This window comes from Tenrec ecaudatus, chromosome 5 (genome assembly GCF_050624435.1).
Source record: "Tenrec ecaudatus isolate mTenEca1 chromosome 5, mTenEca1.hap1, whole genome shotgun sequence".
Lineage (NCBI taxonomy): Eukaryota > Metazoa > Chordata > Mammalia > Afrosoricida > Tenrecidae > Tenrec > Tenrec ecaudatus.
The window spans coordinates 53,478,833-53,505,054 of NC_134534.1; the positions used below are offsets into that span (position 1 = coordinate 53,478,833).

A 26,222-nucleotide genomic window follows, 5' to 3' on the forward strand; every position below is an offset into this window, starting at 1 on the left:
ACTAGGCAAGACTTTGACAATTATCAAGAGGCCAGGATGAGGTTGAGAACACAAAGAGGGGACAAAACCCAAAACAACAACAAAGAACATGGAGAGTTTTATACATGAAAGGTAAAAATTAAACAACGGTTACCCCATGGGAAAAAACTCTCCACGTTCCTTCCCTTCAGATCTGAATATTGGTCTGAGTGGCTGCAAAAGGAGGCAAAGGAAAACTGAAGTGGACTTGGAGTCTTTTGGGACATACCAGTTCATTTCAAACAAAAAATTCAAATAAAACACAATGAAAACTTGCTTTATATATTTAAGGAGACCTGGTAGTGTAATGGTTCCAGGTTGGGCTGCAATCTCATGCTCGGCAGTTTGAAACCACCAGTAGCTCCCTGGGAGAAGACTAGGCTTTCTGCTCCCATACAATCACAGCCTTAGGCATCCACAGGCAGTAGCTATGAGTCAGCATTGACTCTATGACGGTGAGGTTTTTTTGGTTATTCTTTGGGCTTCTAATTGTAAGGTTAGCAGTTCAAAACTACCAGCTTCTTCTCTTGAGAAAAACATAAGACTTTCTATTCCTATAAGGAATGATATTCTTAGAAATCCACATGGTCAGTTCTAGTCTGTCTTCAACGATCCCTATGTGTTATGATTGACTCAACAGCAGTGAGAGTTTAGTGTTTATTTAAAGGAAATGCTTTATGTTTACATTTAATAAAAATTTAGCTTTTTAGTAAAATGACCTAATATGGGTTATATATTTCACATAAAATGTAATTAATACTGAAAAAAACTTTACTAAATTGCTAAATTATGTGATTTCCAGAAGTTGGATGTTCAGTTGTGCATACATGATCATATTAATATTTCCCAAGTTTTTCTTTTTCTGAACTGTACCCTTATACCTTCTGAAATAACTATGGCTAAGTTTTGAATGTTTTGGACACACTGGCAATTTTATTTGACTGGTTGAATTAATAAATTACATTATTGTATTTGGCACATATCTTGTGTTTGATCATTCATCGATTCCTGGTTTCTTATGCTAATTATATAGTGTCTAACAACAATGACTAACTCTTAGCAGTAGAAGTAAGAATGATAATTATAGGATAATAGCTCAAAGTGCTAGAAGCCAAATATTGATTAGTGCTTAGAATATTCTGAACCTTAAAATTTCACAAATTTGGCTGCATTCTACAGTTTTGTAAGGAATTAACTTTGGCAAGAGTGGGAGAAATATTACAATAAGCAATTTATATATGACAGAAAAATACAATTTAGTATTGATTGATTTAGAATTGCAATCTTAAAGCTCATTGAAATTGCATAATTAATTCATGATCATTCAGTATAGCTGGGAGAAAGGTTGTCATAGTTATTAAACTCTTTTCATTTAACTAAATTTATTGTAGACATCATTCTGACAATTGGAATATAAGAAAATTCTTTCAATGTTAACAATTAAGTAACATAATAAAGGAAAATAGTAAGGATATGCTTATACTAGTATTTTATTATTAAATCCTGCTTTTTAAATAACTAAAACTGAGAAAAATATTCAAAGAGTTCTTAAATTTTTTAGATATCATTGAAACACTTTTTATGGTAAGTCAAAATTTGCTAGATACAGTAGAATCTTGGACAATTCAGAAGAGATCTGAGCATCTTCTAGTATCTCTAATTATCTTGATAATTAAAATGGAATCCTATGACAGATATAGAAGGAATTGGAATTGTGCTTTTTTGGCCTAATAGGTGACTCATTATGTCCTATGCTCTGCAGATTACTTTTTAAAATGAAGTAAATTTTAGAAGTAAATTTTTGACAGCCATTCATTTGCCTGAGCATTCGTCCTTTTTTAGAATCTGTACATTTCAAAATTTTAAAATGTTAGTTCTAACCAATATTTAAAAAATAAGTTTATATTGGTAACTGAATATAAACTTAGTTGTCTCCTAGACAACTTCTGTGAGCAAATCTGCCCCTGAATCTGGAAAAAAACCAACCCAAATAAACAACTTCCTTGAAGGGAATGTTCCTTTACTCTCAGATTCTTCTTGTAACTCACACTTTATATATTAAGAATCTGAACAGAATGTTGTCACATCATCTTGTTATCTGGAATTTAATCTTGGCAATCCAGAGAGATTTAGGGTCACTGACTGTGTAATGATCTGTTGTTTAGGAAGGGTATAGTGTCTGTTTGGCTTTCCTTGTGTCTCTCCCACATGACATGTTTGGTACGTTCCCAAACTCACTGCCATTGAGTTGACTCTGCTTCCTATTTACCCCCGAGAGGGTTTCCGAGCTTACAAGCTAGCGCCGTCTTTGAACTGCTGACCAGCGTCTGACCCACAGTGCCGTCAGGGCCGAGCAAACAATGAGTGGTATGACCTGATACATAAATGTAGTGTACTCTATGTTTGAATTGTAGTGTTAGCTATAAATAATATCTTCAGCATTTTACAAATAATCATCTCAATGAAGAGTCAGCTGGAGCACAAGGGAAAAGAATCTTATTGGAAGCGATAATAAAACGCAGTGGCGAATCTCATTGTGCTGCTCTTACAGGAAAGCCACGTGAACGAAATCACTGGTTTGAAATAAAATCACAGAAACACATTCCCGATGGCTGAAGGTAGCAAATAACACAATCTCCCAATCAACATTGCCTTAAAAAATGGAGTCCTTAACAGAAGAGTGGATGAAGGAAGACGGAGGCCAGTATAAGACATGAAATTTTAAAAAATAAATTATCAAGGGTTCATGAAGGAGGAAGGTGGGGGAGGGGGGAATGAGCTGATTCCAAGGACTCAAGTAGAAAGAAAATGTTTTGAAACTGATGATGTCAACATATGTACAAATGTGCTTGGCACAATGGATGGATGTATGGATTGTGATAAGAGTTCTGCGAGCCCCTAATAAAATGATTTTTTAAAAATTGAGTTCTTACTGAGAGATATTGGGGCGTAGACATGGGGGAATCTATTTCTGTGTTTTCATTTCAAACCAGATATTTATTTAAAAAGCAAATGGCGAATATTTTTTATGTTGGTGGATTGAGGGGTCCATTATAACCTGTGTGGACTTGACCCCTCCTGACCTCTTTTGACTTTTGCGTCCTTTCTGCCCCTTGCTGAGCTGCCTCCGCCGCAATCCCGTGTGCAAAGCAGAAGTGCGGCAGAGGGGTGCAAGTCTGCAACTGCTCTGAAACGGATCGCCAGGCGTCTGGTTTCCAGGGCCCATGCGGGGGTGGGGTGGGGTGGTGGTGAATCTTTAACCTTTAGGCTAGCAGATGAGCCTTTACCATTCGTGCCACCCTTTCTTCTACTGTCAAAGTTTACTGTCAGAAAGAAAGCTGTGAGCATCTGGTTAGCTTACTTATAATGAAAGATTAGTTACTGTCAAAGACAAGCAGAACAACAACCACAAAAACCAAACTCATTGTCCCGGAGCCAATTCTGACTCGTAGAAACCCTACGGAAAAAAAAAAAAGAAAGAAAGAAACCCTACAGAACAGAGCAGAACGGTCCCTGCAGTTTTGTGACAAGGACAGGACGATGTGATTAGCTTCGTTTTATAGATTGCGGCACACAGGGCGGTGTGTCCGAGCACCTTGCTCTTCACTAGTGGCCCATACCAACTTTACCCTCATAGCCTTCATTCATCAGCGCCGTGCTACGTAATACGCTCTCCTCTGCTTAATGCACTTCACATGATTTCTAAGCTCCCAGCATTCTTTTGGCCTGATGAGTAATACTGACATCAACAAATGCTCAGCGATCTCTTTACAAGGCACAACACAGTTATGCAAATTTACTCATAGCTATATCTCAATGTTACCAGGGTGCTCTTCCTCATTTTCCTTGGACATAATCTATGCTTTGGCTCGAAAGGTTAAGACCCTACATATTATGCAAAGAGAGAACCGGCCTCTAACTGAGGTATCCATTGTAGAATCCGGGAACTCTTGAACACCAAGTTGGCAGCATCTCTATGAACAAGGAATCTGGTTTAAAGAAACAAATGTATATAAAATATTAATGCCTGTCTCCTTGTCAAATTTGAGTTTTGCCCCATGGGGGGGGGTCATACATTTTTACTACTAAAAAGGAGGAGATCTGAGAAGGCAATGTCCTATTCTGATAGAAATCATTTGACATTTCTTTAAAAGATGTCCTAGATAGAGCCCCGGGAAGGACTTCCGGTTTGCAGGCAATGGGTAACATCCCAGAGGGACATCTGCTCACTGAGATTCTTAGGGTCTGGGGAGTACTCAGCATGGAAATGATATTCCCTTTATAACAATTACGAAGTTTCAAAATTCTGTGAAAATTTGGGATATGTTTCTAATGTGATATAACAAGGCAATCTGTATGCAGAGGTTCCTTCAACTTCCAGTGGAAAAATGTGCCAGGGAGTTGACTGCAGGATGCTGTTCATCACCAGCCATCACATCGAGTGTGGCCCGCAGGTCACCGTGACTGAGACGGGCGTTTCCCAGGGGGCGCACAATGTCTAGGGAGGTCCAAGATACTGTTAGGAGAAAAGATGTATCAACTATATTGAATCTCATAGTGAGAAAATTACCCTTCTCAGGGCAATTCCTGTTCTTACATCAGAGGGGACGTCTTGGTTGGTACAAACCTAATGTTTCTCAAATACTGTCTATGCCTTTAAACAAACAAACAAACAAACAAACAAACAAACAATGTTTTTATAAAGGAGAGAGTGGGAGAGGAAGCAACGAAGGGCCTTTCGTCCTACAGTTAGACTTAGTTATTGAAAATATGTCTTGCGTGCTCATTAAATTGATTTTTAAATATACTCCCTCTTTATGAAAAGGGATGCTTGGTTTTCATCTATTTGAGTGACCAAAGTTTTAGTTTTTAAAATACCACAAAGTATAAAAAATAAAAAAGGCAAACCAGTTCAACACAATTAAATAAGGTATGATTCCAAGGGTACAGGGTTTTGGCAAACATCATAAAAGTCCCCCATCAATTAACATACTGAAACGATTTAGGGCTTTGGAATCATGAAGATTCTGGTTGAATCTTGATTTTGCTGTTACTGATAGTACAATCTTGGGCAAGTTACCTTTAAATATCTTTCTAAACATCAGTTAGTTCAGGAAATAACTCAGGGAGGAGTATTTAAATTCATTATTAAAAATAATTTTCTTGGGGGCTCTTACAGCTCTTACAACATTCCATACATCAATTGTATCAAGCACATTTGTACATATGTTGCCACTCCCATTTTCTAAACATTTGCTTTCTATTTGAGCCCTTGGTATCAGCTCCTCTTTTCCCCTCCCTCCCTCTCCCTAAGGGAGAGGTACTTTAAATAACTACTATACCTAAAAAGAGAGGAAAATGGATAAAGTATGACGTGGAATGAAACGGGGCACCCTCTCTTTCTCATGTGTGTGCACAGTATACCTTTCTCTCTTTCTCGGCTTTCTGCCTTTTTTTTTTTAACAAGTAAGTTATTTTCCACATCTTTTGAGACTCAGGCCCAAAGAGAGAGAACAACTGTCCCAAGCCACAGAGCAGTGAGTGGCAGCGGTAGGTGCTATTTTCCGAGTCCACAGCCTGGGGAGGTTTATTTTTAAGACTGAACATTGTTTAAAGGTAACCCTGAGTGTAGCAAGACAGAGAATATGAAATGCGCATAAGGTAGCCAGACAGTTATTAGGTTCCAGCTGATAAGAATTCTTATCAGGCTTCCAAAAGCTTGAACTTTCATTTCGTCTCAGTTTATGCTGGAGTTTGTGATTTTCCGTCCTCAGAGGTGTTCTGAAGTCCGTGCGGGCTTATAAGGGAGACTGTTGCTGATAGAGCAACTTGGGTTGTCTGTGCGTTTTAATGAGTGGGGATCCAGCTGGGTAGAGTCAAAGGCGGTGCACAGTGCAGGGCGAGGGGTGGGGGATCTGGGGGGAGAGGGAGGGGAACTCAAAAGAAATTCTTTTGCAGTTTGAAAACTGATAAAGTTAAAAAAATTTTTTTTGGATAAAAACATCATGCTATTTCATGAAAATGTATTTTTTAGGAATTAATGACCAGAATGTGGGATAAGAACTGTTGGCACCATTTGGACCATTTCTCCTCCGTTGGGGTCCTATGTGTTGAACCGTGAATACCACTGGAGAAAAAAAAAAAGGCACGCCTCTCTTTCTTTCAATTCCTGATTTAATGAAATGCTTCCACCCTTTTTTTATTTCTCCTGTCACAGATTATTAGATTCACTGTAGCTCCAGCGAGTAGAGCATTCGTTTCTGTCAGATACTGGCATTAATGACTTTCTCAGCCTGCTCAAGTACAAATTTCATGCACTGATATTTATCAAATGACCAGAGTCCTGAATCTTTTCACTTATTTCTAGTATGAAGAGATTTTAAAGTTCATCATACTAAATAGTTTTAAAACGAGCCAGGGATAAAACCACCAACAACAGTCCGAGGATATGCATGTTGCACTTTGAGAGAGTAGACAGCTGTATTTGAAGGATTAACATAGAATTCAAGACCTGAAAAATATTATTAGTAATCTAGCAGATAAGATGTACATTAAGTTCAGTAACTTTTGTAAAAGGTAGCAGGAGATTAGTATCTTATAATGAACACGTCTTTGATAAGTCTATTGATCTCTCCAGTAATAGAACATTGGAAAATTGGCTTGTGCAATCTGAATAGACTATTTCACATGAATTAACTGCTTGACAGACTTAAGAAATAGCTCCTGGCATACTCTCATACAAAAGGAAATATCTTACTAAGGCTTAGCATTTTAGATTTAAAATAAAGAGAACATATTAGTGTTTTTAATGTATATATTGTCATAGAAAAAACAGGTATTGCTGTCATGTAGATCAGGAAGAAGACACACACACACACAAAACCCCAAGAGGCTTCCAAAAGTTCATGGGAAAATTTCATTATCACTTAATTTCATTTTCTCCCGAACCCGTTGAAACACCCTCACACGGTACACTGGTTAAAGTGCTTGGCTTTTAACCCAAACTTTGGTGGTTGGACCCCATTGGCTGCTCAGTGAGAGGAAGCTGTGCCTTGGCTTCCATCAGGCCCGCGGCCCGGGGAGTTCTACTCTGTCTCAGGGGACTGCTATTGAGTTAGAACTGATTGGGTGGTTGTGGGTGGTTTTTCTGTTACTGGCATGATATGAATTTCAATAGTTATATCATGCCAGTGACAGAAAATTAATGAAATACATCATTAAGGTGGCAGGGATCCATAATTCAAAGTTGAAGGGAATTCAAGGATGAAGGAAATTACTTCACTGTGCTTACTTTGAGTATAAAAATAGGTAGATAAAGTTGAAAGAAGTTAATTAATGTTCACCTTGTTACACAAATGTCTTGAGTACATGAACCTGAACAATTCCGTGTCTGGAGCCTCCGTGGCACACAGTTCTTGAGTTAAAAATAGTCAATACAGCCAAGAAGTCGCAGAAGTGTAAATGGATAGGCACGTCACATGCCACCGTGGACAAGGGAAGCATGGACAAGCAGGAAGGGGATATAGAGAAAGCATGCTTAAACTTTCATGACACCAAAATATATTGCTATGGTGACAGGGATATTAAAAAAATGCTTTCGACAAATGCGATTTGTGGAGATTTACATTTCCCCATAAACTGGAGGTGGTTCTAGTTTAAAGGGTGCTTTAAAAGTCAAAGGAAACAAACCTACCACGGGAATGTGGTCAGTCCACTCTCAGAGGGGATGACGGGAAGATGGAAGGCTAAAAACGAAATACACGAGTATGTGGTGTGAAGTATACCCACAAGCACGTGTGTTCACATGTTTTCTTCTAAAATCAATAATAGGAATTATTTTCTTATAGAAGTGAAACTTACTATTTTGGAAGAATTCTATATTATCTGCACAAATTATTTTTTGCTTAAAAATATTGTTCAGGTCTCTGATGCAGCACTGAGAGTGGGATCGCCTGGAGCTTGTCTGGGAGCCGGAAGCCAGGGATTGTTTTAAGAAAAAGGCAGACAAGCCAGATAGGGGAGAAATCGCCAGCGTGATAAAGCCAAACTGAAGGAAACGGAGACCCAGGAGTAGAACACCCCGCTGACCAAAGAGACCGCTGAGCAGGAGAAGCGCAGTGAAATCTCCTGACCCTGGAGGATTTGCCCCCTCCATCTCCTTCCAGAAGGATGTCACCTGCAAGACGGACACCAGTGACAAGCTGTACTGCGAGCCCACTGGCCTCCAAACCTTTGAAGGGACCACCAAATTCTCCGGTCAGCCCTGGGGTATTATAGAAAATGATTTGTCTGATGAATGAAAATAAAACACACATCGTGGTACAAAAATATTGTTCAAATGTTATCAGTTTTTAAATCACATAATATCTGTAATACTAGTTTCCTCAAAGCTAGGAGTTTAGCAAGCACCAGCCAAGAGAGCCATTTGCCTTTTGTTTATCTTCCTACTCTTAAAATATCCCTCATGCCATCAATTCTCTGCAGTGAGAAACAAATGAATCGTCTAGTTCCCAGGTTCATATTTAAAAATAAATATGTGCTCCCATATCGATATTAATTTGATACTCTAGTCCTCGCGCAGGGAGTCTTGGTGCGCAGTGGTCATGAGTCGGCTGCTAACCTCAAGGTCAGCAGTTTGAACCCCCCAGTGCCTCACAGAGAGAGCTGAGGGGTCTGTACTCACAGTTAGTCTTGGTAACCCACAGGGCGGTTCTGCCCCATCTGATGGGGCTGCTAAGGGTTGGAACTGACTTGATGGCAGCAGTGAGTTTGGTTTGGTTTTGGAGTTGTTGCCTTAGTTTGATAGAATCTGTTTAAAAATGCAAATCTCTCCCTAGCAAGGAAGCTTCCATCTGAGAATGAAGGGCCCTCACCCATTTCTTATGAATTGATTTTTATTCAGCACTTAGAATGGTGTCAGGGCATTGTAATTAATCACTCAATAAACAGTTGTTGGTTGAATGAATACATATAGAATTGAAGGAAATATTATATGAAGGCTAAATTACTATTCTGTTGCAAATAGTGCTTAATCATTGAGCTAATAGTTTTTGCCCTTTGGGATTTGGTTATGTTTACAATTAGATAAAGACTTGTTTTCTTCTCAAAATCTTAGATGGGTTTATTGATTTGATGTTCCTTTATTAGACAAGATAGAAGCTCATAAGAGTTTTGCTCATCAGCACAAAAATAGGCATTCTGAGCAAACCACAGGAAAGAGCTGAAATAGATAATGGTGTTTGCGTACAAAAGAAGATTAATGAGGTAAAAGATTGAATTGGTTAAGCACTTAGCTGCTCATTGAAACACCAGCAGTCAGAATCAATCAGCCCCTCTTAAAGGGCCACTATGAGCTGTATGTGAAGCGAAGACAATAGGTTTGCTTTAGGTACCTGAAATAGAAAATGTTAAAGCTGAATGTCCTGGTGGCACTGCTGGGTAAGCGTTGGGCTGGACTTGGAACCACAGGGTCAGCAGTACAGAACCACCAGCTGCTTGCTCCAAGGGAGAGAAAGATGAGGCCAACTTCATGAATCCTTTCTTACTTTCTCTAGAAGGGCTTGCCCTCGCTCAAGCGCAGGATTGGTTTTTCAAAATCCATTTATGAGTTTCTGTTTTGTCTCCCTTTCCCTGTCTCTACCCCCAGTAAAACCAACTGGGATAGGACCACAAACCACTTAGAAACTTCAACTGCTAGAATTTCCATGGAAATTCCACATACATGGAATATAGATATGACTCATCATCTTAATGGTGATACCTTTCCATAAGGGACTTGCTCAATAAAAAATGGTTCTCTATTGGTATGCAGGAGTCCACTGTCTAGGTTCAGGTCCAAATGAGATTAAGGTACCATGCTAGGGTTTGGGAATGCTCTCCCCAAACACACAAATCTATAATTTTTTGTCAAGGAGCTTGTGTATAGCTAGGTAAATGATCAACAAGCCCTCCTCCCTAATTAAGGTCATTATGCACATTCTTTCATTTCCTGACCAACTTATTGTTTCTTAGCACGCCCATGGAAATGAAAATGATCTCCTTCAAATTTGAAAACACTGAAATTTTTCAGGGAATTTGAATGGTTCTGTTTTGCATGGCATCATAAACTGCTCAACAGAATACCTCCAAGGAGACTAATTGTTCATAAAACGTGCAGTATTTCTGAAGTGCATTTTACAGGATACATGTATCAGCATTCTAATCCCATCACTTCCCTTCCAGAGACGTTAGAGCTTGGTGTAGCTGCCACGTTCACCAGCTCTTACCTTCCTGGAGGGGAGAGATTATGTTTGCATACACATAGCAGGGAAGTTTATAAGCATCATCTTATTTAATTCCGTACAATCCATAATTTTTTTTTCTCTTGAACAGATGTGGAAGTGAGCCTCAGAGACTCGGTGATTTCCCCCAGGCCCTAGTTGTTTAAGGTTTGTCTATCAGAATTCAGAACCCCCAAAACTCTTCTTTGTATTGAATTGCTAGATTTCTGTTTATAATCTGGGCAAATATACATGCCTTTAATCATGTAGCTGGTTTCCCTTTGCCCCCTTTCTTAGAGCGTTGCATTGGAAGTATCGTAAATCTGGACCCTTCTTCACTCTTAATACGGATGTTAAGTCTCTCTAGGGATTAAGCCCAGTCTCCAGTTTTAACACGACAGAGAGAGTGCCAAGGTTGTGGGTCAAATGACTTGTGGATCTCTAAGAACGTACCTGCGGAATAAGCTCTGGGATCTCTCCTGAGACTGATGTGAGGTATCACTTTGAAATTTTTGTCAAAGAGGTCATTTCTCTTCTGCTTTATAAAAAATGTATGAGATCACTTTGTTGCTGTTTTGTCTGCCGTGGTGAGTAGTTGCTGGTGAGTTGACCCCAGCCCATGGACCCGTGTCCAGCAGACAGCAGTCTTCACAGCTGCTGTCCCTTGTCACACCGCATCCTTTCCACATTACACTGGAGAATATTCTGTTGTGATCAATCAGGCTTTCATTGGTTAGTTTTGAATAGATCTCTAGACGTTTCTTCTTTGTCTTAGTCTCAGAACTCTGCTGGAAACTTTTTCCCATGGGTGTGACTGTACTGTCAAAAATCTCCAGTATAATCCATCATAGCAACACACAAGCCAACAGAAGACAAGCTGACAGATATGTGCTAACCTACATGCATGTACATGTGTTAATAAACTTCAGAAAAAAAAAACTTCAGAAAGTAAAATAAAAGCCCAACCTTCCAAACTCACTGCTCTAAAGTCAATTCCAGCTCATATAGACCTTATAAGACCGGATAGAACGTGCCCCCCAAGGGTGCTGAGGTATAAGTCTCTATAGGGGCAGAAACCCACCTCTGGTGAGGAGCTTCTGATGGGTTCAAAGTTGTGATTTCGCAGTCAGCAGCCCAGTGAACAACCTACTGCACCCTCAGCCTCAAATATGCTGCTACTTAATACAAAGATGTACCTTCTTTCTTGGTTTAGACGGGGCATTTGTCGGTAGGATTGCGTTATTTCTGGAATAACTTCCATAATTATCCCTCTAAAATCCAACATCATTCATTCTTCAGACGGCTCCATTTTCCTCCAGCACAGTATAACATCTCTAGCCAACACACCTTCTTCTTTTTGTATCTTGATGGCTCCTTTTTGGAGGGCTTGCCATCTCCAAGGGACTTTGGTACCTTTCTTTTCTTTCTTCCCTTTTGGTTTCACACTGTACAGAAACTCTAGGAGGGTGAGAAGGGTTCATTTTACTTGGATCTGTACTCGAGGTTTATTATTTTGCCCCTAACATCAGTACAGGCAGTTTGGAAATTGCACGGCTATCCCAGTTTTCTCAGGATCTCACAAACCTTTAGCTCAAGTGCTGATTTTCTACTGACCACGTTGTCTTCCGGGCTGCAGCTGAAAGCATAGCATCTATCTTAGTCAGTACATACTTCATTTTTAAGTCCTCAGATATTTCTTTTCTTGTGAACTTCTGTCTTGTGTTTTTGGATATGCGTGTTTACTTTTTGGCTTTAAAAACTGCAGATCAGGAGCAAGAGAGAGGCTGCTTTTCGGGTTTATTTTATAACCAGGCCTTCTCGCCTTCCTAACTAAATTCAGGTTGCTTCAAATTTGCATTTTTATCACTCATGGGAGGCAATAATACAGAACCACTGAAAAGTCACACCACAGAGTCAATAATGCTGTGTTGACTTTGATGTGTTGGTTTTAAGCCTCCTTCTGTTGTCCCTCCTCCATGCCTTTAAGACTCAGGCTGCTGCCTGAGTGACCTAGTGAATAAGTTATAAGCAAAACTGCTTCTCTGCTTTGTACAATAACCCTCTAAATCACAGAGGGCATGCCTACAAAGGTAATATTTGGTACACAATCTGACTATGACAGACAATAAAATGTGCTTAAAAATGTTTAGTGCTTGAGGTAATCTAAGGACATTTTCCTCTCCTATTCTTCAACAAATATTTCTTAACATTAACTTGTGCTAAGGACTACCCTAATGCAAAATACAAATTAAAATGTGCCCTGAGAAGCTCACAATTCAGTGAGCCAGTGCGAAATCACTCATTACAATATAGTGAATGGAGCGTGATGAGATGTGCGGAGGGAGTGTGGCCCAGAGAAAGAAACAAACTCCATTATGCTAGGACAGGTCGGGGTCCTTGTTCTGGGTTGAATTTATGGAAATTCATGACAAAGGTTTCGAGGAGAAGAGATGTGCTTGTTAAGCAGATAAAACAAAGAAGAGGAAAGTTTATTGCAGGTAGAGAAAACACATCGATAAAAGTGTGGCTGTATAATGGGAAGTGTCAAGAACACCAGGTGACCCAGCATCCGTCTATTCAACCGCCATATACATCCTCTTTGCCGGAGGCAGCTAGCACGGGAACAGGACACCAGATCTCAAAGGGCTCTGTGTCTGGATGGGGAGATGATATATCTATATAAAATGATTGCAATCATATAGTCACAGTCCTTATAGGCTCCTGGAAGTTGTGGAAATAACTTGGCTCTATTTGGGAATACGAAGAAGGCTTTCAGAGAGTGTGATTTTAAAACTGAGTATTGAAATAAAGGTGGATGGATGGTTATTGACAAAAGAAAGAGGTTTCAGGAAAGCTAATTCCTGGCCCTAACGCTCAAACTCAACGTCCTTATCGTATGCCTAAACGCTATTACGCAATAAATACACTGTGGCGTCAGGCTCCTTTCCTTTAGCATGTGTTTGAAATTTATCTGCATGGCTCTGTGTCTTGATTTCCTTCATTGCTGAGGAGCCTCTGCTGCATGAATATACCGCACTTCAATTTGGGGGCACATGGATTGTTTCTGGGAGCTGACTGCTAAGAATCCAGTTGCTATAAACCTTCTTATACAGGTACTTTTCTCAACCTTTATTTTCATTTCTCTTTAGGCCTCATGGTGTCTGATTTTATGAGAAACCGTCAGGTGTTTTGTCTAAGTGTATCACTCCCTGTCGCCCCCAGCCTTGCTGGAAAGTTCCCGAGTGCCACTGCTCTGTCAACACTTGATGTGCTTCGCCAGTCGAGCCATTCTGAGGAGTGTGTAGCTTGAACGCGTGTAGTTTTCATTCGCATCTTCACAAAGATGAATGGTTCTCGGCAGAGTTTCACATGTTTACTGATCATTCACCTATCCTGTGAAGTGTCATTACTTCTTGACGGCAGCGGGCTAGTTTTTGGCTTCTGCATGTCCCATGTACTCTATATGAGTCATTCTCAACTCGACACATTGTGACAATGTTGGACCTTTGCCGGGGCCATCCCCAGAGGCTCTAATTTAATTGTTAGGTCATTAATATCATTTAAAAAGCACCCTTCCTGAGTCTAATGTATATGCATGATGGAAACCCCTGTTGCTCTAGCCCAGTGGTTCTCAACTCTAGGATGCGAGACAATCATCTGGAGCGAGCACGTGTTGAAACACAAATGGCAAGAGCCCACCCCCAGCGTTTCTGACTCAGTGAGTCTGAGGTGGAGCTGAAGCATTTGCATGTCTGAGAAATTGCATGTCTAGCAATTTCCCCGGAGATCTGAGGCTGTTGGTCCCGGGGCCATCCTCTGAGATAGACTGAGGCAGCCAAGCTCAGCTAGCAACTTTCCAGGACACACCACAGGGTTCCGCCCTTCTTGGTAGGTTGCAGTCCCTCTTTGAGATGCCATCTTATCCTTTCTCCTCTTTGCACATTCCTCAGGAACTAAAGCAAATGGCACACTCTCCGTGAAGTCTGTGTAGATTTATTTACTCCTTCATTCCACTTCCCACAATCATTGTTATGATTCATGTAATCATTGTACTGCTTTTTAAATAACTGAATACTTTCTTCTGGTTGTGATGCCTCTTTCTCTATCCAACGGGAGCTCTATAAAATCAGAAAACTCGAGGGCTTGGTCTTGGCATCTTTACCATCTTAACAATCAGGCTTTATGTCAAGTTCCCACTAGTTTTTAAATTTAGTTTATGTTGTTGCTTTAATGAATGAATGACTGGTAGACTAAAGGTGATATCAGAGGCTTCTCAAATGCTTAGGGTCTTTAAAACCATAGTTGGTCACCTGCTACTGGTGGCCAAATCACTTGAGTCAGAGAGCAAATCAAAAGCGAAACTAAAACGAAAAGTCATAAGAAAGGGACTTAATGCAAAAAATCCCAATTTGAATTCAACAAGCCAGCAGCTATATAATCAAAGGAAAATTTAACACGATAAAAGCAAAGTATGATTCCTTTCATATTACATTTGTTTCCAGAACACTTTCTTATATAAGAACTGCTTTTAACAATTTGAATCACTGGAGCCTTTAAAGATACAATCTTCCATATGAGGATTATGTTTCTAAGAATGTTTTAATAAAAGCTGCATTTGAGGAATAGAATCATACTAGGAAGTGCAATAATGGACACTTAGTTTCAATTTGCTTGCTTGCTTTGTGCTAGCAACTTTGCTAAGTACTGTTCATACATTAGCTCAAGAAATTTTTACAAGAATGCTATGAGTTAGATAGTATTATTCCAATTTCCCATATGAGAGCACTGAGGCTGACGCATTAAGTAATTTCTTCAAGGCCAGTGCTCGAGTCTGATTTCACATAGGGTTGCCAAATGAAACACACAAATTCCAGTTAAAATCAAATTTCAGATACATAATGAATACTATTTTTCTTAGGATAAATGTATTTAGTAAAAATATCTGGGGTATGTTAATACTCTGGGCATCTTGCATTTTTTTAAAACAATTTATTGGGGCTCATACAATTCTTATCACAGTTCATACATATACATACATCAATTGTATAAAGCACATCTGTACAGTCTTTGCCCTAATTATTTTTTTTCTCCTCTTTTCTTTTTTTACATTTTATTAGGGACTCATACAACTCTTATCACCATCCATACATATACATACATCAATTGTATAAAGCACATCCATACATTCCCTGCCCCAATCATTCTCAAGGCATTTGCTCTCCACTTAAGCCCCTTGCATCAGGTCCTCTTTTTTTTCCCCCTCCCTCCCCTTTCCCCTCTCCCTCATGTGCCCTTGGTAATTTATACCTCGTTATTTTGTCATATCTTGCCCTATCCGGAGTCTCCCTTCCCCCCTTCTCTGCTGTCCCTCTCCCAGGGAAGAGGTCACATGTGGATCCTTGTAATCAGTTCCCCCTTTCCAACCCACTCACCCTCCACGCATCTTGCATTTTTACTGGCTAACTTTGACCAACTGATTTCTATCGCCAAAATAATTAGCTTCAGACAACGAGACAGTATTGCACCCTGATTCTTTTATGGTGGCTCCCAACCACTGTGCAAGAAATTTATGAAATGAACTTAAACATTTAGTGTGGCATCTAGCCAGGGGTAGAATTCAAATAATTGAACCATCGGTTTGCTGCCTTAATGACCATTTTAAGTTTTAAAAAAGATAAACCAAAAAGTAAGTTCTTGTTTCATATGGTTAATACTTAAATGAGAATAATAAAAGAGGTACACAAAACTAGATTGTTATAAGAGTTTTAAAATATTAAGAAAAAAATCAAATAATACCTGCCCCCCCTCAAATTAAAAGTGTTATGTAAGATATTTTCATATGCTTCGTGATTGGTTCCTCACTTGCAATTTCCCCTTTTATCTGAGCATCATCGACTCTCTGTCTTATCCTGAACCATCTTTCTACTATAGGAGTGGGCCTCCATTCCAGAGGTAGGTCAGTTAGACAATCATCCTCGTGTTTGATATATTAGAAACAGGCGACTCTTCTCTGAACACATGTTCATCTTTGAAAAACTCCTTTCCACTTCTGCTGAACTTACCACAATTGTTCTGACATTATTTTTAGCTTTTGGAACACTTTCAGGACTTGTATAATTCACTCATCACATCTCCTGAGAATTTGGGCATAACATAAAGCTGAAACAACGGAGAGCATGTTGCTCCCTGGTTGCTTGGCATTTTGTTTCTTTGTCTTTACAGTGTATGTTTGTTGACTGAAGTAACAAACACAGGGAATGAAAAAGGTAGTCTTTGTTTTTTATATACAAAAGATATTTTTTCCTCACTTCTAAAATATCTTTGAAAGGTATTTAATTTTTTTAATGCATCAACATAGACTAAAGTTATTAATATGTTAAAAGAAAGGATCATAATATAAATCAGGAAAATGTATTTTATCGAAACTAATAATTTTATAACATAAATAAACAAACATTACAAGCATAGTTTTGTCTAATTCTTTATGCCTATGGATGGAGTGAATATTACTATGCACGAGAGCTTAGAATGTCCTGTTGTGTAGATGAACATTAAAAAAGTGTAAGGTATGCAAATTCGCGATTTCCATATTGGCTGGCTGCCCAGCCATCCACCTTAGAGATAACTCTGATTACAAGTGCCATTTTGACAATTGGCTTGCCAAACTCAACACAAAATTAGGTATCGGTTCTGCCAAACCAGCGTGACCTGGCTGAACCCCAGGATTGCATCAAGCCTTTTGAGAACAGAACGAGCAAACTTCAAAGGCCTTGGGGCATGGGCCGAGTGGGGTGCTTCCGGAGGCCAGTCTGCCAGCTGAGGAGCGAGTGGGAGCGCGCCGGGAGCAGGAACAACAGGTAACAGGCGCGAGGGTAAGTGGGGCTTTGCAGATTTACCTTGAGTGAGATAAGCAGCGATTGGAAGGCTTTACGCAGAAGAAATGACCTGGCCTGGCTCCCGTTTTAACTGGACCACACGAACCGTCTGTGGGGGGGGCAAGGCAGCAGCTGAGAGGTAATGGAAAGATCAAGGATGCCCTTCTGCCTGTTTTTCTTGAAGGCGGATGTGGCTTTCCAGCCGCAAGCCATATCACTCTGTAAGTCTGGAGGACAGCTTTTGGCCTGGCGTTCTGAAGAGGGGCATCCTTCTGACAGATTGGATGGGGAGTCCAATGCTGCTTCTCGATCCACTGAGACCTGAAGAGAGCCTGTAAGGGCGATCCCTTGTGGGTATTGCGTCGTTGGGTACAGGAGAGTCATGTTCTCCCACACAGGGCAGTCGACCAGGCTAGCACCGTCTACTTCAACAAGTCACCACGCAGGGGGCACAGGTGAAGAGCCTACTCAGACACGTCTCTGTGAATAGGCGAGCTATTTCTAGGGTTTCCTGAAACAAGTTAGAGAGAATTTGAGGGGTGACAAGGTACTGGAGCTATGTAGGTAGGACACTGTCAGTTATTATTAAGAAAACTGAGATCTAAATGATACTGTAATTAGGAAAATGTAGCATACAATCAAGGAACAACCTTTTCCGGTCTCCAGAAAAGGATATCTTGCTTGGTGTAGTAGCAGAGCATGAATAAGAGGAAGGCCATTGAGGAGAGAGACTGGCACAGTGACTGCGGCAATGGGCTCAAACTTGACAGCTGTGAGGATGGTCCAAGACTGGGCGGTACTCGGGGTCACTGAGTCAGAACTGACTTGACGGCACCGACCCACGACAACATGATCAAGGATGCATGGGATGGAAAGAAGAAGTTCTGGCTGCCCTGAAGGCATTAGTGAAAATCAAGGATTCAGGAACTGACAGAATAACAATGGAAATGTTTCCAAAAGCGCACACAGCAGTGAAAGCACTCTGGTGTGGTGTATGCCAAGAAAGGTGTAAGGGAAGTACTCGCCGCCTGACTGGAATACAGCCTTGTTTGTGTTCGCTGAAAAGAAAGGTTACTCACATGAACACAAATGTCATCTAATAATATCATTAACACCCACGCACGCAAAAGTTTCCTGAAGATAATTAACAAATAGTTGCAGGACTGCTTTCCCAAAGTGGAAGTCCAAGGTCAAGGAGCTGCTTATAGTGACAGCAAAGGAAGAATTCAACGAACACTCCCTGATGGAGATTCATGACTGTTTATCAACCTTCACGAATTCCACTGGTGTTGTGAATGAGATGCTGAAGACCACGATGTCTGTTTCTAGAAATTAATTGTTACGGAAGCTGCACTGTCTTGAAAAAGCGAAGGTGGACTTAGTTTCTGTGTACACATTAGACTCAATGTTTTGGGGTTCTTTGGGTTCCTACAGGGAGTTAACGCTAAGGAAAATCCAATCCAGCAGGAGTTGGAATGAATCGGAGAATCCATGGACTGAATCAAGGAAATCACTGATAAGAAGTCCAGCGAGCTGGACAGAGGAGCAGCAGCAAGATTTGTCAGCAACGCCCTCTGGGAACGCAAATATGAAAAATGTTTCGAATCCTAAAAATTCTTCAAAAAGAAAAAGTAAAAGCTAACACATTGGGTCTGATGTATGCATATTCAAAAAGTACATAATTTTTTAATGTCTTCCATGCAACAGGTGGGAACTATGTGGCCCTGCAAGGTTTAAACGTATTCCCTACTGAATCCAACTACACAACATACACTTTGTGAAATACTTTGTGTGTGCTGCAGAGGGATTCAGTGATGTTCAGGATTTGCCCATGGAGAGCGAAGGTGCTTTAACACCGTGTGGTTTATCTTATGCTTTTCCATCTCTTGACAAGATTCTTCTTTCCTTTAGATGGGTTCGTCTTTCAAGCACCATTTTACAACCAACTCTGAAATTTAAGTTAAATGTTCCGGGTGAAACACTTGTCCTCTCTTAAATGTACCATATGAAATGTGCTACTCGCAGACGTTGTCTATTGCAGGCAGTCCCTGAATTATGCATTAGTCCCACTGTAAATCTATCTGTAACTTAAAATGCGGACCGAAGTCAGCACAGTTAGGCACAGTTTGCATCGAACGCAAATGAATCAAATGTTGGTCTTTGTTTACAGTGTGCCTCATTATGAATAAAAATCATTTAAGACACACTGACTTCTGAATATAATAGACCGTCTTTAATATTGTAGGGCAGTAACAATAGTGTTGATGCATGTTGCAAAGCATCCAGCGCAGTTGTTATGAACCATTGTATCATGAGCATGTAATCAGACAGGCTCGATGGGAGTTAGTTTGTAACTATGGGGCGGCATACAAGCTATTTGTGGTGTGGCACTGCTGTATGTAATACACCTGTTCCTGTTATGTTCCATTAAACAAGGAATGATTACTATAAGAAGGAGAGAGATGGTTGCAGGGGTGCATTGACTGGGAGTTGCCAGGATCTCAAGCCAGATGCAGGACAGGGCAGGGAATGAGGAGCATCATTGTTGATGTCAGATGGACCGTGACAAAAAGCAGAAAGTACCAGAACAAAGTTTACTTGTGTTTTATTGACTAGGCAAAGGCATTAAGCCATGTGTACCCTAACAAACTATGGATAACATTGAGAAGAAGGGGAGTTCCAGAACACTTAATTGAGCCCATGGTAAACCTGTAACTAGACCAAGAGACAGGCATTCCAACAGAACAAGGGAATAAAGCATGGCTCAAATCAGGGAAGGTGTGCATTCGGGTTGTATCCTTTCACCAACCTGTATGCTGAGCAAATAACTGGAGAGGCTGGACTACATGAAGGAAAATGTGGCATCAGGCTTGTAGTAAGAAGGCTTATTAACAATCTGCAATGCCCATATGATACAACCTTACATCCTAAAAGCACAGATGGCTTGAGGGACTTCTTGATGAGGATCAAAGACTACAGCTTTCAGTGGGGATTACAATTTAATGTAAACAAAACAAAAATCTTCACAACTGCACCAATAAATAACCTCATGATAAACAGGGCAAAGATTGACGTCAAGAATTTCATTTTGCTTGGACCCACATCAATGCTCACTGAAGCAGCAATCAAGGGACCAAACGATGCACTGCATTGGGCAAATCTGCTGCACATGAGCTTTAAAATGTCACATTGAAGACTCAGATGGGGCTGACCTATGCCATGGTGTTAGCAATCACCTCGTATGCATGTGAAAGCTGGACAACGAAAAAGAAGGGCCAGGACAGAAGGGATGCCTTCGAGTTAGAGCATTGGTGGAGAATGGTGACAGTATCCTGGAGCGCTCGAAGAACAAACACATCTGTCCTTGAGGAAGACCAGGCAGACTGTTTGCTTCTTTAAAGCAAAGAATGAGACTTTGACTCATGCACTTTGCACATACTAACCGGAGGAGCCAGTCCTTGGAGAAGGACATCATGCTTGATAAAAGAGGGCCAATGAAAAATGAGCATGATCCTCATCAAGATGGACTGACCTGAGCTGTAACAGGGGGCTTAAACCTACCATCTGTGAGAACGGTGCAGGACGGACTGCACAGTGTTCTGCTCTGTTGTACACAGTGCCTCTGTGAGTTGGAGCCAACCCAACGGCACACAAGAACAGTGTGAAAGTGACAAAACCGTGTCATCAACGTGTCACGAATGAGCTTCAGGCACATTCATATTCCCCCGTGTTTCGGGACTGTCTTTGTGGAAGAGTCGTACTCCACTGTATGTGCAGCTACCACATTCTGTGGACCAGTTGATGGGCACGAGATGCCTTCCTGCTTGGGGCTGCGGTGAGTAGTGCTGCCATGTGCTTGTTTGCCTTGTTCCTTTCAAGTCTCTCGGGGACATATTTTTAAAACTATGTTCAAGGGGACAATGAAATGGAAATACAAAAAAGGGCACAGTGCAGTGAAATGAAAATACAAAGCCTCCACAATTTTTTTACTGCCTGCTCTGTGAGAGATCCCATCTTTTTAGGCATTATTTATCCTTAGCAGCAATCCCAGTGCAGGCACACATTATCAGCCCCATTTTACAGCTAAAAAATTGCGATGAGCTCATAATTAAGTAGGCGCCATAAAGTCACGGCGATAGGAACTTTCTCTTATCAGACTGCAGACAGCGCTCATGTTTTTAACAACTAAGCCTTCCAGGCTCTGGGGTGGGAGGGAGATTTTAACCCAGTGGGCAAGGAAAAGTCCTTTAACTAATTAAAAATGATAGTTATCAAAAGTGATGCCCAAGAGTAGGAAGTCTGAAATTCACTGGGAGGAACACTTATTAAAGCAGGATTAGCGCGCCAAAGAGGTGTGATCCCAGGTGGAAAGCCAGGAGTTCTCTCACACATGCTTTGCTTCACAGTGATGTATCCACATCAGAGAAGAGTGAGTCATTTAGCTTTGCGTGGCCTGGGCCATTCCTACCTGTGGTGCAGGATGTCCGAGCTGGCTGTTTATCCTTTTCCTACCTCTATCGAAACGATGCAACTGCGTCTGCTTTCTTCATGCCTTCAGTATCTCTTCTCAGGGCATAAGAAACTCAGCCTGTGATGGCCTGCAGATTGCGGAGCATACCCAATTCAAACACTTGTTTCCCAATGATTTATTTGCTGTTGCCCTTGTTCTTAGTTGCCAGCCAGTTGGCTCTGACTCAGGGAGGCCTCACTTACAATGTATACCTGTAATTCATCTGGCACTGCCTTTGGGGAAAGTGTTTCCCAAGAAGAATTTGTCTTCTAGCTAGCATTCACTCCAAATCAGAACATCAAAAGATAGAGAAGTAAGGAGGATAAGAGAAACCATCTGGGTGGAAAATTTCATGAGGAAAGGAACAAAAAGTTTCAAAAAGAAGGAGACGTTTTTCAGTCGTGTTCATAAAGTAAGAGGGAGACTATTGATCACAATACTGTGTGCATTTCAGTTTTCCATGGTGTCTCAGAATGCTGGCTTTGAGCCCCCTTCAACTGCAGGATTGGATTTGTGCTTCAGGCCTGCCCCAGTGTGCATGGAAATTCAATAGCCTGTAAGCCCAAGTGATGCACGGCTTTGTGGAAAGTTTTGTTCAATGCTGAAAGATGTATTACAACACAGTACTCTGCTGGCATGCTAAAATATTACACAATCCAGCTAGGTATTCTACTGTGCATTCTTTGTAGATTTATCCGATTTGATTGTGTGTAGTCAGCAAAAGCAAAAGTAATTACAAGTACAAATCAAAAGACTTCAAATTCCCCTTAATTCATTTAACTGTTTCTCTTGCGTATAGTTTCCTTTGGGTATTGATGGTTGAGCTATGTGGTTTTAAACCTCAGCCTGCAAAAAGCACAGCTTTCTGGACATCTCCCCCCAGATAATCTGCACCAGCATGTTGGGGGGCGTGGGGGGGGTGGTTCAACAATCTACAACTACAGTAAGCATCACAGGTATTTGGCTACATTCTGGCCAATAACCTCACTTTGCAAAATGCTGAATTATCCTCACCTAGACTCCATCATACACCTGGCAGCTTTGCAATCTTTGAAAATGTACACAGAAACTGTCTTTTCTCCTGAACTATAGGGACAGTTCTTTTCCCTTTTGAATTAACAAGGTGCTAAGCACTTACTTTTCTATACTATTTCCACAATGGCACCAATCATTGAATTTTGAAATTTTGTGTCCAATGAGACTTCACCTTTGGAGGTTATGAGGAAAGAAATAAAGTTGTTCCCAGGTGTTAAAAATCTTTCCTGCTCACATGCTCCTTCTATCTCTGATCTAGCTGTGAAGTGTCTAACACACTTGGAGTTTAAATATAGTTTCCATAGAATGATTTCAGAAATTTCCTGAACCTTATCTTGGGGTTTGAGAAGAAGGAGGGATGGAAACTGGAAACACAGAAGGGGAAGCACAACCAATGGAGGTCCACTGTGGGATTGATTGCAACCAATGAGACGAACCAGAATGTGTATGAATTGTTGGACGGAAAACTGATCTGCTCTTTCAGCTTACGTCCAGTTCACAATAAAACATTTAAAAATGAGCTGAGGATAATGAAGGATGATTGGGATAGATCTTCCTCCAGTTTCATACGCGGATTCTGCACTTCGGCGCCCTTTGGGACAAAGGTTCAGTCCCATTTGTTGATCATCCAATCCACAGATGATTTTTAACTGTTTCGTATGGCCTAGGAAGGAGGAAAATATGGATACCAAGCTAGGAAATTTTCTCTTGGCAATCAATAATAAGGAATGACGACTCTAGATAGCTGGGCCAAGTGCTGAAACGATTCTCATTCATTGTTTTCCAAGTCTTTGGAACAAAATGAGATAGCAGCGATGGGGTTTAATTCTTTATCTTCTTAAACCTGCAATTATAATGCAAAGGTTATGGGATAAAAGCAGAGCCCCGCAGGCAGCAGCAGTTCTCGTCATTGCACACTGCTTGCTTGCGGCACCACCAGACACCATTGTCAGGACTGAGTCCCTTGTTCTGCATCATCAAGCGCTTGCTCTTCAGCACAGAGGCCCCTGGGACACACGGTCCCCCAAAGGGAGGTCAAATGGAATGGATTTTGGAAATTTCTGCTCTGATGTTCCGACTACCAGTAAGAAAGTTCAAGGGCAGTGAAGCTTCGTGGTTTAAGGTATGTCGGTTGGATAGTGACAGATGAGGAATGAAAGCCAGTCCCGCTCTCCCTGTCACGGCAGACCTTCGATAGCTGTTTCACTTCCATGCTTTTACCACGATATTCTGAACAATTTCCTGCTCAGACAGTGGCACCTCTCAGGTCCCTGCAGTTGTCATCTATTATGATGACCTTTTGCCCCGGTCCCACTCCATTACCCTTCGACTTTCTCATCACCTTCATAGCTGTCACACGTCTGAAAGATTTAAGTTTCTAAACCAACCTGCATTTTGCCTTTTCAGGAGCCACATCTTCTCTGCTCCTTAACTGGGGCTTCTAGTCCCTTGATGCCTCTGTTTACTCTGTTCCCTGCATTCGCTGCTGTAGTTAGAAGGCATAACCCATCTAGTCCACCACTCTTTTTACTACATCCCTAGCCCCCCTGAGTTTTTGTCTTCTTTGCACGGATCTGACAAATATCCAATTGTGAACCAGTCACTTTCTCGATGCTTGCTTTCTACCTGCTTCCACAAGGGCTGATGGAAGTCGGCGGAGTCAAATCCAGAGCGAGGCAGGTTGATGTTTTAAAGCCATGGTTCTCAAAGTGTAGTACCCGGCAGCATCAGTGTGCTGTGAGAACAAGTTAGCTATGCAAAATCTTGGATGCTGCTCAGATTTACTAAATCAGAAACTTGAGGAATGAGACCTAGAAATCTGTGTTTTAACAAGTCTTCGTAATTCTGACGCACACCAAAGTCTTCAAACACACTGCTTTATTAGTATATGGCCACTAAGCTCAACTGCCTATTAACATTAATGAATATGTGTTCTACGGGAGTGGCCTTTTATATGTTTCATTTGAGCTTCTTCAAGTAGTCTTCATTTGACTCAACTCTGTCACCAGGCCTATTCCTCTTCCATTCCAATGGTGATCACACCTCTGAACGCTTGTAGTTTCTGCTTGAACTGCCTCAGAGTCCTGCCTCCACATCTTTACGTCTGCTGCAGTTTCAGGGAGCGCCTCCCCCTTTCCCAGGCCTGTCTGTGCACCTTGTTCTAGATTTCTCTCCCATTAGCTCACGGAGCTTTTCTTTCCTGTCACTCCTGTCTTCCCCACTTGTCCTCATCACCGCTTACATTTACACACTCGGGAATCTTGATCTGTAGACAGGATTGAGGAGATGAAAAATAACCAAAGATACACTTTACAGGCTTTTTGGTTTACTTTAGTTTTATTTTAGCAGTTGTGTGAGTGGTGACATTGGCTAGCAGAACGAGGAAGACTGAGGAAGGAATAAGATGGCTAGAAAAAAAAACAAGAATGTTTCTGACCGTGTGAAGTTTCGCTTGCTTATTGGAGATGCAAGTAGAGATAGAGTCTGTCTGACCCTGGCCTTGCATGCATGGAGAACAGTTGAAGTTATGGAGTCGGACAGGTCACCTCGAGAAACCATGTAGATGGGATGAGAAACTGGCACTCGTCCTTCAGTGTTTAAAGTGGGAGAGTGGAGTTTTGAGCACAGGAAATCAAGAGTGAAAAATTGGCGAAGAGATTTTCTCAGTGGAAAGACGTGGTCAGTATTGTCAAATTCTGCTGAAAGGTCATAATATAAGAATAAAGAGATAACCATTGGAAATAGAAATGTAGACATCTGGGAACTTCAACAAGAGCAGTACTAAGGCAGTGGTGAAAACAGAGTATGACCAGAACGGGTTGAGGAAAGTATGTTGTCCAATTAAAGTCCTTCTTAAGGAGAGAGTTGGTAATCCTTCATTCTACTCCCTGCGTAATACCCAAACCAAACCAAGTCCACTTCTGTCCACTTAACTGCCACACAGGGGCCCTAGGAGACAGAGCAGAGCAGTCCTTGGAGTTCATGAGGCTGCCCATCTTTCTGGAAATGGACGGCTGCAGCAGCTCCCACAGAATGGTTGGTCAGTTCGGACCCCAATCTTTTAGTTAGCAACCCAATACTTAACCCATTGCACCACCAGGAATCCCTCTTGCTCAATAGATCATAGAAATCAATATAAGGCTCCAATCAGGTATTTCTGTATCTTATGTAGACTTCTGTTTCATATTTGTAAAAAGCTCCTATTTGTTAAAACATAGTTATCATGCCCAAATAAAAGTATAACCATCATAAGAAAAATAAGTAACAATAGATATTCTAATTAATTTGAACCTGATATACCTGGGGTTAAGCCAAATTTAATACGATTAGTTCATAGATATTTGAGAGCTAGCAACACACACACACATACACACACACACACACACACACACACACACACACACCTTTCTCTTTCATTATTTCCATTAGTCAAGCCCTTTAGGATAACGCGCTAATTTCATGGTTGATAAAATATGAGAAATTACATCTTCAGGAGCCTACATTTACATTGTCCCTGGTGTGACT

General features: G+C 41.0%; 1 protein-coding gene and 1 non-coding gene across 3 annotated transcripts in view; one reads left to right on the top strand and one right to left on the bottom strand.

The window, feature by feature from the left end:
* The window catches only part of RALYL (RALY RNA binding protein like), a 446,351-nt gene that overhangs the window by 13,594 nt on the left and 406,535 nt on the right, over nt 1-26,222 (bottom strand). Inside the window, exon 8 of one of the 2 annotated variants that reach the window (XM_075549530.1) lies at nt 17,174-17,261. In XM_075549530.1, coding sequence (XP_075405645.1) covers nt 17,205-17,261 — 57 coding nt within the window. In that variant the 3' untranslated portion in view covers nt 17,174-17,204. Of the gene's footprint in view, nt 1-17,173; nt 17,262-17,296; nt 17,664-26,222 lie in introns of those variants that run through there. The other variant, XM_075549531.1, reaches the window with a different exon arrangement.
* On the top strand, nt 147-266 carry LOC142449676 (small nucleolar RNA SNORA61). The gene has a single exon (XR_012784799.1). It is a non-coding gene; the product is annotated as a small nucleolar RNA SNORA61 (small nucleolar RNA).